Source organism: Hyla sarda, chromosome 6, assembly GCF_029499605.1.
Source record: "Hyla sarda isolate aHylSar1 chromosome 6, aHylSar1.hap1, whole genome shotgun sequence".
Taxonomy (NCBI): domain Eukaryota; kingdom Metazoa; phylum Chordata; class Amphibia; order Anura; family Hylidae; genus Hyla; species Hyla sarda.
Window position 1 is genome coordinate 36,882,424 of NC_079194.1, and position 16,071 is coordinate 36,898,494.

Consider the following 16,071-nt stretch of genomic DNA (forward strand, 5'->3'; position numbering starts at 1 on the left):
CCTATATGTGCCCTGTATATAATATACCTATATGTGTCCTGTATATAATATACCTGTATGTGCCCTGTATATAATATACCTATATGTGCCCTGAATGTAATATTCCTATATGTGTCCTGTATATAATATACCTATATGTGCCCTGTATATAGTATACCTATATGTGCCTTGTATATAATATACCTATATGTGTCCTGTATATAATATACCTATATGCGTCCTGTAGATAATATACCTATATGCGTCCTGTAGATAATATACCTATATGTGCCCTGTATATAATATACCTATATGTGCCATGTATATAGTATACCTATATGTGTCATGTATATAATATACCTATATGCGTCCTGTATATAATATACCTATATGTGTCCTGTATATAATATACCTATATGTGCCCTGTAGATAATATACCTATATGCGTCCTGTAAATAATATACCTATATGTGTCCTGTAGATAATATACCTATATGTGCCATGTATATAGTATACCTATATGTGTCCTGTATATAATATACCTATATGCGTCCTGTAGATAATATACCTATATGTGTCCTGTAGATAATATACCTATATGTGTCCTGTATATAATATACCTATATATGTCCTGTATATAAGATACCTATATGTGCCCTGTATATAATATACCTATATGTGGGCTTTATATAATATACCTATATGTGTCCTGTATATAATATACCTATGTGTTCCCTGTATATAGTTTACCTATATGTGCCCTGTATATAATATACCTATATGTGTCCTGTATATATAATGTACATATATGTGTCCTGTATATAAAATACCTATATGTGCCCTGTATATAATATACCTATATGTGCCCTGTATAAAATATACCTATATGTGCCCTGTATATAATATACCTATATGTGCCCTTTATATAGTATACCTATATGTGGGATGTTTATAATATACCTATATGTGCCCTGTATATAATATACCTATATGTGCCCTGTATATAATATACCTATATGTGCCCTGTATATAATATACCTATATGTGCCCTGTATATAATATACCTATATGTGCCCTGTATATAATATACCTATATGTGCCCTGTATAAAATATACCTATATGTGCCCTGTATAAAATATACCTATATGTGCCCTGTATAAAATATACCTATATGTGCCCTGTATATAATATACCTATATGTGCCCTGTATATAATATAACTATATGTGCCCTGTATATAATATAACTATATGTGCCCTGTATATAATATACCTATATGTGCCCTGTATATAATATACCTATATGTGCCCTGTATATAATATAACTATATGTGCCCTGTATATAATATACCTATATGTGCCCTGTATATAATATACCTATATGTGCCCTGTATATAATATACCTATATGTGCCCTGTATATAATATACCTATATGTGCCCTGTATATAATATACCTATATGTGCCCTGTATATAATATACCTATATGTGCCCTGTAGAGAATATACCTATATGTGCCCTGTATATAATATAACTATATGTGCCCTGTATATAATATACCTATATGTGCCCTGTATACAATATACTACATACTATATTAAGGGGGTTTGCGACTTTTTTACGAAAGTCTCAGTTGATAAATTCATTACCACTGCACAAGACTAGCCCTTAACATCGATGTAAATCGAAAAGGTACAGCGATATGCCTAAATAGAGACAAATCTACACACAAAAACAGCTCTAAAGACAATGATAAAGGCCCCAATTATTCCTACTAATGGAGTCTCAACTAAATATTGATAAGCACTGTATGGCAGTATTATATAAGCACTGTATGGCAGTATTATATAAGCACTGTATGGCAGTATTATATGAGCAGTGTATGGCAGTATTATATAAGCACTGTATGGCAGTATTATATAAGCACTGTATGGCAGTATTATATAAGCACTGTATGGCAGTATTATATAAGCACTGTATGGCAGTATTATATAAGCACTGTATGACAGTATTTTATAAGCACTGTATGGCAGTATTATATGACCACTGTATGACAGTATTATATAAGGATTGTATGACAGTATTATATAAGCACTGTATGACAGTATTATATGAGCACTGTATGACAGTATTATATAAGCACTGTATGGCAGTATTATATGACCACTGTATTACAGTATTATATAAGCACTGTATGACAGTATTATATAAGCATTGTATGACAGCATTATATAAGCACTATATGACAGTATTATATGACCACTGTATGGCAGTATTATATAAGCATTGTATGACAGTATTATATAAGCACTGTATGGCAGTATTATATGAGCACTGTATGACAGTATTATATAAGCATTGTATGACAGTATTATATAAGCACTGTATGGCAGTATTATATAAGCTATGTATGGCAGTATTATATAAGCATTGTATGGCAGTATTATATAAGCATTGTATGGCAGTATTATATAAGCTATGTATGGCAGTATTATATAAGCACTGTATGGCAGTATTATATAAGCACTGTATGGCAGTATTATATAATCTATGTATGGCAGTATTATATAAGCACTGTATGGCAGTATTATATAAGCACTGCATGGCAGTATTATATAAGTACTGTATGGCAGTATTATATAAACACTATATGACAGTATTATATAAGCTATGTATGGCAGTATTATATAAGCACTGTATGGCAGTATTATATAAGCACTGTATGGCAGTATTATATAAGTACTGTATGGCAGTATTATATAAGCTATGTATGGCAGTATTACATGAGCACTGTATGACAGTATTACATGAGCACTGTATGGAAGTATTATATAAGCACTGTATGGCAGTATTATATAAGCACTGTATGGCAGTATTATATAAGCACTGTATGGCAGTATTATACAAGCACTATATGGCAGTATTATATAAGCTATGTATGGCAGTATTATATAATCACTGTATGGCAGTATTATATAAGCACTGTATGGCAGTATTATATAAGCACTGTATGGCAGTATTATATAAGCACTGTATGGCAGTATTATATAAGCACTGTATGGCAGTATTATATGAGCAGTGTATGGCAGTATTATATAAGCACTGTATGGCAGTATTATATGAGCAGTGTATGGCAGTATTATATAAGCACTGTATGGCAGTATTATATGAGCAGTGTATGGCAGTATTATATAAGCACTGTATGGCAGTATTATATGAGCAGTGTATGGCAGTATTATATGAGCAGTGTATGGCAGTATTATATGAGCAGTGTATGGCAGTATTATATAAGCACTGTATGGCAGTATTATATAAGCACTGTATGGCAGTATTATATGAGCAGTGTATGGCAGTATTATATAAGCACTGTATGGCAGTATTATATGAGCAGTGTATGGCAGTATTATATAAGCACTGTATGGCAGTATTATATGAGCAGTGTATGGCAGTATTATATAAGCACTGTATGGCAGTATTATATGAGCAGCGTATGGCAGTATTATATAAGCACTGTATGGCAGTATTATATGAGCAGTGTATGGCAGTATTATATAAGCACTGTATGGCAGTATTATATGAGCAGTGTATGGCAGTATTATATAAGCACTGTATGGCAGTATTATATGAGCAGTGTACTGCAGTATTAGGAGTAGTTTAGACAGTATTTGAGTCTGTCTGAGATTCTGCATATTCACAGTGAATGAATAATTTTAATTAAGAAATGTAAATAGCAAGTTAGGTCTTTATCTAAATCAACTAGATTAGGAGGGGAAAGGAAGGGAGGGGTAAAGAGGGGTATAAAATAACGTCTTACTCCTGTCTTGTGGAGCGTAGCACCCTTTTCCTCCAGGAACACTTGAGTTGAAGCAGCATCCTTTGTCATAACACTCTCTGGCGCTTATTCCGGGGTCACCACATGCTTTCCTGTTATAGCGGTTCACACTACACTGGGCCTTGTCTGCAACACAAAGTCATTACTACTGATGTATGATTACTGGACCCATGTCTGCAGTGCTATAGTACTTACTAGTTGTCTGTTCATAGAAGCACGAGATCGCCCCAATTTTACTGGAGTCATAGCAGCACTTTCTCTTTTTGCAGTCTTCAAGACTAATCCCTGGATATCCACATTCCCGTCTTTGCTGAGGAGATCCTCCACACTCATTAACTGTTACCAATAAAAAAGAAAACATTTTTTGTGGCCTTATAATACGACTTGAGTTGATTTACAGTATTCCTGAATCCTCTACAGTAAGGAGTCTACTGTGTCATGGTATAGACCCATAAAACAGTGTCCATGCATTTCTATGGGCCCATCTTCATATGACAGCAGTTTTATATGATAGTATTTAAATGGGTATTCTGGGCAAAAACATCTTATCCCCTATCTAAAGGATAGGGGATAAGATGTCTGATTGCAGGGGGGCCCGCTGCTGGGACCCCCCGCGATCTCCCTGCAGCACCCGCAATGCGGGTGCTGCAGGGAGATCGCGAGGGGTCCCAGCAGCGGGACCCCCCCGCGATCAGACATCTTATCCCCTATCCTTTTGGATAGGGGATAATATGTTTTTGCCCGGAATACCCCTTTAATGCATTCAATCAAGAAGTCTTCACTTTCGTTTTTCACATTTTGTTACGTTGCGCCTTGTGCTAAAATGAGAAAAAATGAAGTTTCCCTCATTAATCTGCACTCAATACCCCATAAACAAACAAAGTGAGAACAGAATGTAAGACATGTTTGCTAACTTATTGAGAAGGAAACTCAAATGTTGCAGTGACATAAGTATTCAGACCCTGAACCTTTACTCAGTACTTAGTTGAAGTCCATCTGGCAGTGATTACAGTCTCCTTTCTTCTTGGGGCTGATGCCACAAGATTTACACACTTGGACTTGGTGATTTTCCTCTATTCTTCTATACAGACCCTCTCAAGCTCAGTCAGGTTGGATGGGGACCAATGGTGGAAGCCATTTTCATGTCTCTACAAAGATGTTCAGTTTGATTCAAGTCAGGCTAGGGTCTGGCTGGGCCACTAAAGAACATTCACAGAGTTGGCCCTAAACCACACCTGTGTTATCCTGACTGTGTGCTTAAAGGGGTACTCTGGCCCTAAGACATATTATCCTTTCTCCAAAGGATATGGGATAAGATGTCTGATCGCGGGGGTCCTGCCACTGGGGACCCCCGCAATCTCTCATGCAGACACCCACCTGTGCCAATGTTCGCTCTGTGTCTGAAGGGTGACGACTACAGGGCCAGAGTTTTGCGATGTCATGACTCCGCCCCTTGTGATGTTAAGCTCTGCCCCCTCAATACAATTCTATGAGAAGTGGAGTGACACCCTAAAGTCTGGGGGTGTTTCTTCAGGACCATGACAAACTTGCTCCTCTCCTCCCCCCTCCCTTGCCATGAGGTTTGCCAAACATTTTTACATTTGCAAAGCTTTGTGCCTAAAGTGCATGCATAAGATTCCCAGTTGCCCGCTCTATAACACCCTTGTTTACTTGCCCTGTCAATTGGATCTCACTATATGGTGCCCACTTCTGCCACCCCAGCTCCATATCTAAATGTACTTTGTTATGGAAAAAGCATTTATTGTGTTTCTCACTTTATAATGCCATTGTAGCTTTAATGTCATGTGAAAAGTTGATGGCATTTCTTTATGAGGATGGGTAGAGAAACCACATGAGCAGTCCAACCAATCAGGGCCCTCCAACCCTGCCTCCACCCAGGTCTGACTAGACAGGGAGGAGTTGCCCAGCCCAAGACCAAGTGCCTAAATTATTGGATTAAGAGCAACTATACTCTTAACACAGACCCCTGTGACCAGGTCGTCAGTCCAGTCTAAGTCAAGCTTTGGGGAAAAATAAAAGTATCTGACAGGCCCCATAGCACTCAAGTATAAAAGGTGTGAAGATTAAATGACTCAGATCAGCAAAATCATAAAGCATAACAAACAAATAAAAAGCAAATGAAGAATAAAAAATGAGCAATTTAGTTAATTCTTTAATAATAGGAGATTTAGAAAAAAGCCACATCTGTCCGTTGTATTCCACCCTGGCGGTAAGCACCAAAATTGGAATTGTGGTCGTGGCTTAGATGGAACACGTACTTACCAACGTATGTTCTAACAACCTACCCTACGGTCTGAGGTGTACCAAAACCGTAAAGCGTGGGCACGCCTATAGAGGGCATGCCCTACTGAAAGCTGAAATAAAGGGCGGGATTAGGGTGGGTTTCATACAACCCACATACGCCCTGATTGCTGCAGGAGGGGGGTATTTATAGGAAACCGCCCCCTCCCACAAATACAGCCCAAGGGCTTAACACTTGTGGCCGTGGCTTAGATGGAACACGTACTTACCAACGTATGTTCTAACAACCTACCCTATGGTCTGAGCTGTGCCAAAACCGTAAAGCATGGGCACGCCTATAGAGGGCAAAAGACAACGTGTTTAGGTAAAATATTTATTTAGATCGTAAGCAGTTACAAAGCCAAATACGTAAACACATGAGCCACCTCGACATGCGGGTTGGGAATGTACCTGGCATAACAGAACGACTTCCACCTACCCATGGCCTTGATTAAGTATGCAGGCACTTTGTGCTGGGAAGCAGCTGAGGCTGCCCCCATGTGAAACTAATGACCCGAAATGAGCTTCGGGTCATGCCCTAAAGCAGCCACTAGAGTGCGGACTTTCTGAACGAAGCAGGAGGTGGACAGCGGCAGCTGACCCACCGGGAGTAGCAGACTGGTAGGAGAGGCGTGTGCGCTGGCAACTAGGAGGGCGTCCAAGACTGTCACCGGGCACCACCCGGTGGGAAAGAAGGTGACCTGAACCTCATGCCGTGACGTCTTGGTGGAGGTGAGTGTGAGGACCCTGGTGTGACCCCTGCTGGACAACTGTCCTCTGACCAACCCTGTCCCTGTGTGGGAGGAGTGTGTGTACTCCCCGGTTCGTAGGAACCCGTAGAAGCCCATGTAAATGGCAGCTTTAATGACTAGGCTAAGAAGTAAACCGAAAGGGGAGGAGTCCAACATATCGGACATGCCCCTATACAGCTCTCCTGAGACAGGAACCCTGGTGGGCACCTTAGCAGGTGCCACATTGCTGATGCCCTTCAGTATGGCCTTGATAGGATGGGCCTCAAACAGTGAGGGAGTACCCGGGTGCTGCATGGCCGTAAAATGTTGAACCCCTGCTAAATACCCCTTGATGGTGCTGTGAGACAGTGCTAAGGTAGAGTGGCAAAAAGCAACAAATCTAAGTAGGGAAGGGATGTAACCGGTATTGTCCTCTGGGTGTGCAGCCAGAAACTGCTGATAAGCGTTCCAAGCTACCTGGTAACGACATTTGCTGGTGGCTGAGAGGGAACTGGTGATGAGGTTATTGACCAGAAGTCTGAACCGAGTTAGCCCATCACCAGCGACTGGAACAGGGGTACTGGTGTGCCGACTGGATCCGCCCCTGGTGACACCTGGAAGAAAAGAACTGTGTTAGCCCGTGAGAGAGCATCAGCTGCAATGTTGCGTGAACCCTCGATAAAAGTGGCCGTGAACTGAAAGTTGTAACGCAAGGACAGCCACACCAACCTCCTGCGAGGACTTGGACCTACCCTTATTGAGAATCTCCACTGTGGCCTGGTTGTCACACACGAACATGACCAGTTGGCGAGACCAGCCCTGCCCCCACACCTGAGCTGCCACCACTATGAGGAAAATTTGAAATAAAGCCGAGCACGTAGCAAAGACCGGGATCTGAATGACCTGCTGCGGCCAACGATTGACCACCCAGTGAACAACAAAAATAGCAGCGAACCCGATTAAAGAGGACGCATTGGTGAACACCCTAGGAGACGAGTCTGATGCCACTGGATCAAAAAAGGACACGCCATTCCAGGATTCTAGAAACTGCTGCCACATCAGAAGATCCTCTACCGCCTCATGACCTACCTGAATGAGGCTGTCCTGGCAGGGTGCTGCTGACAACAGAGCCAGCAGCCTGGAGACAAAAGCCCGACCCTGAGGAATGATCCTCATGGCAAATGCCAGCATGCCCAGTAGACTCTGCAACTCTACCCTAGTAGTATCTTGGGACCGGGTGAACTTACCTATCACCGTCCTGATCCTATCCAACTTCTCCTGGGGCAACCTAGCTTCCATCTTGGCCCCGTCCAACACTACCCCTAGAAATATCAGACAATTGACGGGACCCTCCACTTTCTTAGGAGAAACCGGAACCCCTAGAGACTGGAAAAGCTGCAGCTAGCTGACATGGGACAACCCCTGGTGGCTCAATTAGCAGAAAGTCATCTAGGTAGTGGAGCACATGTCTGCACCCCACCACCCGCTCGAGAGCCCAGTGTAGGGCTATAGCCAGCTGGTCAAAGAGCCAAGGACTACTCTTCGAACCGAATGTGAGCCTGACTGCGAAGTAGTACTTGTCCTCCCATTTGATGCCACACCACTGCCACAGGTCCGGTTTGACTGGAAGGAGCTTGAAGGCATCTGCGATGTCGATTTTAGACAAAAACACCCCCGGCCCTAACAGAGGGTTAACCTCTAAGCGCAGCACAGCAACATCGGCAGCACCTCAGCTCACACTGAGCGGCGCGAGCTGCTGCCTGCCCTCCCCTAAAGCCACGCCCCCCGCAGAGAAAACCGCCTCCCCTGCAAGGGATGTGACCGCCGGGTGTAGACATGCCCAGAGCGGCGTCCCCGCTACACAGCTATGCGGCGCCAGCCACACCTGAACTGGCGGCGCGACACACCGCGAAGTGGAGCGCACCGAGAGGTACGTGGGAAACCAAGTACGAGGCCCCGTGAGTACCCGCACCCATCCCCGGAGGCCCCCCGTCCTGACGTGATGCGTAGCGTGCCCCCCCGCTGCTGCAAGCGAGTAAAGCCCGCAGTGGGGGAGACACTGATCACAACAGAACTGGGCACAATTAGGAGTGAAATGAGAGGGATGTGACAAGAGCAGGGACCCCTTGGGGACAGCGGCTGGCACGGCAGCCAGTGACATGTAGACAACATAGCAGGGCCGAGACGGCGCTTACCTGACAAAACGCCGGAGCGGGCAGGAACAAAACACACGGAGGAACACACGGACACGTGGAACAGCATCGGGAACGTATGAGCTAACTGCAGTGTAAACACTGCACAACGCCACATACGCCCTGATTGCTGCAGGAGGGGGGTATTTATAGGAGACCGCCTTCTCCCACAAATACAGCCCAAGGGCTTAACACTTCCTATTGTGAAGCAGCTCAAGTCACCGTAAGTCAACTCCCATTAAGTCAAGTCTAGTCAAGTCTAGTCAAGTCATAGTCGGTCAAGACTACAAGTCCCAGCCAGCCCTTAAATGCAACTTAGGTTTCTTGCTTCATCCACTGCTACAATTGCACATCTGTTTGTGCCTCTGAACTGTACTGTCTACATTACTATCCTGCAATTGTTCCAATTCCAGTTACAAGTGGTTAACGTAGCCTGGCATTTGATGAATTATTTCCTAGCACTTGGTGACCGGCAACCACTTTCCTTGGAGTCTGGTAGGTTAACACTCCTGGTATCATGAACATTCACTAATAGTCACATCACTCACAAGTCTACAATACACACCATTCCTTTACCCTACTATAGTGGCATTCGCTGGGGTGGAGGTGAGTTGATCGCAGACCCGACAATGACACTTGGAGATATATATAGCAGGACTGTCGGGCTGCTGATCTGTACATGTATTATATTCCTTCGTGTCCCGCTCTGCATCTCTTTTAGAAGGCATTATCACAGGTCCTCAACGTACAGATCCTGGACTCTGTGTTGATAACTAGAGATGGGCGAACTGAAGCTGACGAAATTGAATTCGCACTGAATTTCTTGAAAAATTTGATTCTGAACGAATCCGAATTTCCTCGTGCTTTGTGGTTACGAATCGCTTCATTCACTACATTTTGTGCGGGCCGGGGGGCTAAAATGGCATGTGAGGACATGGGGCATGGAAGTCTGGGAAGGTGGGAAGGCGGGAAGGCGGGATCACCCTGAATCACATGGTGGCATGCAGCCAATCAGCAGCCAGAAAGCCCTGTGATATCACAGTCCTAAATATTTGGCAGCCATTACCGAAGACGGGCATTTCTCAGAATGTTTTGCTGAGAGAGCAGAGACTGTGTGTGCACACTAATCACCGTTACTGACAATACAGATCTTTTAAGCAGCAAATCCATTCACCTCAAGCCCGCATTCGTTCTGGCTAGAGAGAGAGCAGACACTGTGTGGTCACTAATCAGCATTACTGACAATACAGAGAGATCAGCACAGGGGAAATCCATTGACCTCAAGCCCGCATCACTGCAATCAGGCAGGGAGAGTTTAGAAGTCGTTTCATAATCTGCAAATTGAGATCATCACAGGAAGCACTCCCCATTTAAAGACTGCAGGCAACCATAGTGCAGGCAGGGACAGTTCAGAGAGAGAGAGTACACTTTTTTCTGTTGCAACTGTACTGAGGTTTATTGCTGTAAAAAAAAATTGAAATATATACACACTCCGCAGTTCTACGTTTTTTCTGGTTAAAGCTAAGAGGGGGCAGTAAGTGTAAAAGCACTAAAAGACTTACGCACTAGATTGTTACGCTTATATATATATATACGCACTTCGCTGTTGCACATGTTTTCTGTTTCAAGCGTGTTGTGGTTTGCTCATTTAAAAGCAGGGCTATATATATATATACACACATTGAGTGTTCCGCAAGTTTCTGTTGATTGGTTAATTCGTCATCCACTTCATCACAAGTGACATCCGACACCAAGCACTTGCACAGACATTTTGGAGGGAAGGGGCTCAGGTAAAAAGGGCACTTCTCATAATTTAAAAAATGTCTGTCAGACTTATTAGGTATGCTCTGCAGAAAGCAGGAGTGACGTCACAGGAGAGAGGTGCTGCGGCCCAGGGACACAGTGGACCTCTTGAAAGGCCTCCTTGACATTTCTAGCCCTCATAAAAGTGGTTGTTTTTGTAAAATAAAGTCAAGAACAGCTTCTGTGAAGGTATGTCATGTATATCTACACTTTGGCTGTGCCCCCAGTTTTATTTACAGAAATCATGTGACAGATGCACTATAATATACGGTATTATAGAGGAGATTTATCAAAACCTGGGCAGAGGAAGAGCGGTGCATTCCTCCATAGCAACCAATCAGATTTCTTCTTTTATTTTGCAGAGGGCTTTTCCTCTGCAAAGGTTTAGATAAATCTCCCCTAATAAGCCTAGGTCTGACCTTCATATGACAGAATGTGCACCGTACCCGGCCTCACCCATCACCGATTACCAAGCACCCACTCCATGTGGGAATCTCCACACAGTCCTAGTTCTCACACTGAAGAGATGGGCACCACACAAATATATGCTACAATATACTAGAATTGGCAAAAAAAAAAAAACTAGGATGTGAGAACAAAGAATTATAAATATGCAGAAGATAGGCGGGCATAGCACGGCATACAGGACAGAGGCAGGTAAGTTTGGCAAACTGACTCCGCCTCCATTGCGCACAAGACTGACTTTGCATACTAGCAATGGGGGCAATATCTAGAAAACGGCTGGACTTATTTTAGTAAGTACAACATTATTTTTCTCATGTTCACCTGCACTATAACACTGTGTATTGGGTTTAGTGCAAGTAAACAGCCTATAAGTATCCCTTCAATTATATACCGTACCCCCATTAATCAACTATATAGTATTATTTAACCCCTTGGGGACCGAGGGTTTTTCCATTTTTGTACTTTCGTTTTTTCCTCCTTACCTTTTAAAAATCATAACCCTTTCAATTTTGCACCTAAAAATCCATATGATGGATTATTTTTTGCGCCATCAATTCTACTTTGTAATGACATCAGTCATTTTACCCAAAAATCTACGGCGAAACGGGAAAAAATATCATTGTGCGACAAAATTGAAGAAAAAACGCCATTTTGTAACTTTTGGGGGCTTCCGTTTGTTTTTCCTTAAAAATGAAACCTTATCTTTATTCTGTAGGTCCATACGATTAAAATGATACCCTACTTTTATAGGTTTGATTTTGTCAAACTTCTGGAAAAAATCATAACTACATGCAGGAAAATTTATGCGTTTAAAATAGTCATCTTCTGACCTCTATAATTTTTTATTCTTCCACGTATGGGGCGGTATGAGGGCTCATTTTTTGCGCTGATTTCTGAAGTTTTTAGTGGTATTCATTTTGTATTGATCAGTCTTTTTGATTGCTTTTTATTCCTTTTTTCATAATATAAAAAGTGACCAAAAATACGCTATTTAGGAATTTTTTGGTGCGTACGCCATTGGCCGTGCGGTTTAATTAACAATATATTTTTATAACTCGGACATTTACGCACGCGGCGATATCACATATGTTTATTTTTATTTACACTGTTTTTTTTTTTAAATGGGAACAGGTGGGTGATTCCAACTTTTATTAGGGAAGGGGTTAAATGATCTTTATTCACTTTCTTTTGCAGTGTTATAGCTCCCATAGGGGGCTATAACACTGCACACACTGATCGTTTACATTGATCTCATAGGAAACAATTGATCGATGATTCTGCCGCTTGACTGCTCATGCCTGGATCTCAGGCACTGAGCAGTCATTCGGCGATCGGACAACAGGAGGCAGGTAACGGGACCCTCCTGCTGTCCTACAGCTGTTCAGGATGCCACGATTTCACCGCGGCAATCCCGAACAGCCCACTGAGCTAGCAGTTTACTTTCATTTTAGACACACCGTTCAACTTTGAACGCTGCGTCTAAAGAGTTAATAGCGTGTGGCAGCGGGTCCCGGCCTTGTTAGAGTGGCCCCGCGTTATAGAAAGGGAATGGGCGGAGGGCGTACAGGTACGCCCTTCGTCCCCAACAGGTTAACTATATATCATGCCACCATTAAGGATGTATACACTGTGCCAGCATACATGAAGAATATATTGTGTGTCACGATGCCGGCTGGCAGGTAGTGGACCCTCTGTGCCAGAGAGGGATTGGCGTGGACCGTGCTAGTGGACCGGTTCTAAGCCACTACTGGTTTTCACCAGAGCCCGCCGCAAAGCGGGATGGTCTTGCTGCGGCGGTAGTGACCAGGTCGTATCCACTAGCAACGGCTCACCTCTCTGGCTGCTGAAGATAGGCGCGGTACAAGGGAGTAGGCAGAAGCAAGGTCGGACGTAGCAGAAGGTCGGGGCAGGCAGCAAGGATCGTAGTCAGGGGCAACGGCAGAAGGTCTGGAAACACAGGCAAGGAACACACAAGGAACGCTTTCACTGGCACTAAGGCAACAAGATCCGGCAAGGGAGTGCAAGGGAAGTGAGGTAATATAGGGAAGTGCACAGGTGATTACCCTAATTGGAACCACTGCGCCAATCAGCGGCGCAGTGGCCCTTTAAATCGCAGAGACCCGGCGCGCGCGCGCCCTAGGGAGCGGGGCCGCGCGCGCCGGGACAGAACAGACGGGGAGCGAGTCAGGTAGGGGAGCCGGGGTGCGCATCGCGAGCGGGCGCTACCCGCATCGCGAATCGCATCCCGGCTGGCAGCGGGATCGCAGCGCCCCGGGTCAGAGGACGTGACCGGAGCGCTGCAGCGGAGGGAGTGAAGCGAGCGCTCCGGGGAGGAGCGGGGACCCGGAGCGCTCGGCGTAACAGTACCCCCCCCCCCTTGGGTCTCCCCCTCTTCTTGGAGCCTGAGAACCTGAGGAGCAGACTTTTGTCAAGGATGTTGTCCTCAGGTTCCCAGGATCTCTCTTCAGGACCACAACCCTCCCAGTCTACTAAAAAAAAAATTTTCCCTCTGACCTTTTTGGCAGCCAAAATTTCCTTGACCGAGAAGACGTCCGAGGAGCCGGAAACAGGAGTGGGAGGAACAGATTTGGGAGAAAAACGGTTGAGGATGAGTGGTTTGAGAAGAGAGACGTGAAAGGCATTAGGGATACGAAGAGAAGGAGGAAGAAGAAGTTTATAAGAGACAGGATTAATTTGACACAAAATTTTGAAAGGACCAAGATAGCGTGGTCCCAACTTGTAGCTAGGGACACGGAAGCGGACATATTTAGCGGAGAGCCATACCTTGTCTCCAGGGGAAAAAACGGGGGGAGCTCTTCTTTTCTTATCCGCGAACCTCTTCATGCGTGAAGAAGCCTGTAAGAGAGAATTTTGGGTCTCTCTCCATATAATGGAAAGGTCACGAGAAATTTCATCCACAGCGGGCAGACCAGAGGGCAAGGGGGTAGGGAGGGGGGGAAGAGGGTGACGGCCGTACACCACGAAAAATGGGGATTTGGAGGAAGATTCAGAGACCCTGAAGTTATACGAGAATTCGGCCCATGGAAGGAGATCTGCCCAGTCATCCTGGCGGGAGGAAACAAAATGTCGCAAATAATCACCCAAGATCTGGTTAATTCTTTCTACTTGTCCATTGGATTGAGGATGATATGCAGAGGAAAAATTTAATTTAATCTTGAGTTGTTTACAGAGAGCCCTCCAGAATTTAGACACGAATTGGACGCCTCTATCCGAGACAATCTGCGTAGGCAACCCGTGAAGACGAAAAATGTGTACAAAAAATTGTTTAGCCAACTGAGGCGCAGAAGGAAGACCAGGAAGAGGGATGAAATGTGCCATTTTGGAGAATCGATCAACGACCACCCAAATAACAGTGTTGCCACGGGAAGGGGGTAAATCAGTAATAAAATCCATACCAATCAGAGACCAAGGCTGTTCGGGGACAGGCAGAGGATGAAGAAAACCAGCGGGCTTCTGGCGAGGAGTCTTATCCCGGGCACAGATAGTGCAGGCTCGCACAAAGTCCCCAACATCCGTCTCCAGAGTCGGCCACCAATAGAAGCGGGAGATGAGTTGCACAGATTTCTTGATGCCCGCATGACCTGCGAGATGGGAGGAGTGACCCCATTTGAGGATTCCGAGGCGTTGGCGTGGAGAAACAAAGGTCTTTCCTGGAGGAGTCTGCCTGATGGAGGCAGGAGAAGTGGAGATCAGGCAGTCAGGTGGAATGATGTGTTGCGGAGGGAGATCAACTTCTGAGGCATCCGAGGAACGAGAGAGAGCATCGGCCCTAATGTTCTTATCGGCAGGACGAAAGTGAATCTCAAAATTAAATCGGGCAAAGAACAGAGACCACCGGGCCTGGCGAGGATTTAGCCGTTGGGCAGACTGGAGGTAGGAGAGGTTCTTGTGGTCGGTGTAGATAATAACAGGAAATCTTGATCCCTCCAGCAGATGCCTCCATTCCTCAAGTGCTAATTTAATGGCTAAAAGCTCTCGATCCCCGATGGAGTAGTTCCTCTCCGCTGGAGAGAAGGTCCTAGAGAAAAAACCACAAGTGACAGCATGCCCGGAAGAATTTTTTTGTAGAAGAACAGCTCCAGCTCCCACTGAGGAGGCATCAACCTCCAATAGGAAGGGTTTGGAAGGGTCAGGTCTGGAGAGCACGGGAGCCGAAGAAAAGGCAGACTTGAGTCGTTTAAAGGCGTCTTCTGCTTGAGGAGGCCAGGACTTGGGATCAGCATTTTTTTTGGTTAAAGCCACGATAGGAGCCACAATGGTAGAAAAATGTGGAATAAATTGCCTGTAATAATTGGCGAACCCCAAAAAGCGTTGGATAGCACGGAGTCCGGAGGGGCGTGGCCAATCTAAGACGGCAGAGAGTTTGTCTGGATCCATCTGTAGTCCCTGGCCAGAGACCAAATATCCTAGAAAAGGAAGAGATTGGCATTCAAACAGACATTTCTCAATTTTGGCATAGAGTTGGTTGTCACGAAGTCTCTGAAGAACCATACGGACATGCTGGCGGTGTTCTTCTAGATTGGCAGAAAAAATTAGGATATCGTCCAGATATACAACAACACAGGAGTATAACAGATCACGAAAAATTTCATTGACAAAGTCTTGGAAGACGGCAGGGGCATTGCACAGTCCAAAGGGCATGACCAGATACTCAAAGTGTCCATCTCTGGTGTTAAATGCCGTTTTCCACTCGTCCCCCTCTCTGATGCGGATGAGGTTATAGGCGCCTCTTAAGTCCAATTTAGTGAA

At 44.4% G+C, this 16,071-nt stretch overlaps 1 protein-coding gene across 1 annotated transcript in view; it reads right to left on the minus strand.

The window, feature by feature from the left end:
- Nucleotides 1–1,645: 1,645 nt before the first annotated feature.
- Nucleotides 1,646–16,071, minus strand: part of LOC130277423 (integumentary mucin C.1-like) — a 63,603-nt gene continuing 49,177 nt past the window's right edge. Inside the window, exons 6-8 of the mRNA XM_056528094.1 lie at nt 4,005–4,145; nt 3,792–3,935; nt 1,646–1,683 (exon numbers count right to left, since the gene is read on the minus strand). Coding sequence (XP_056384069.1) covers nt 1,646–1,683; nt 3,792–3,935; nt 4,005–4,145 — 323 coding nt within the window. The remainder of the gene's footprint in view (nt 1,684–3,791; nt 3,936–4,004; nt 4,146–16,071) is intronic.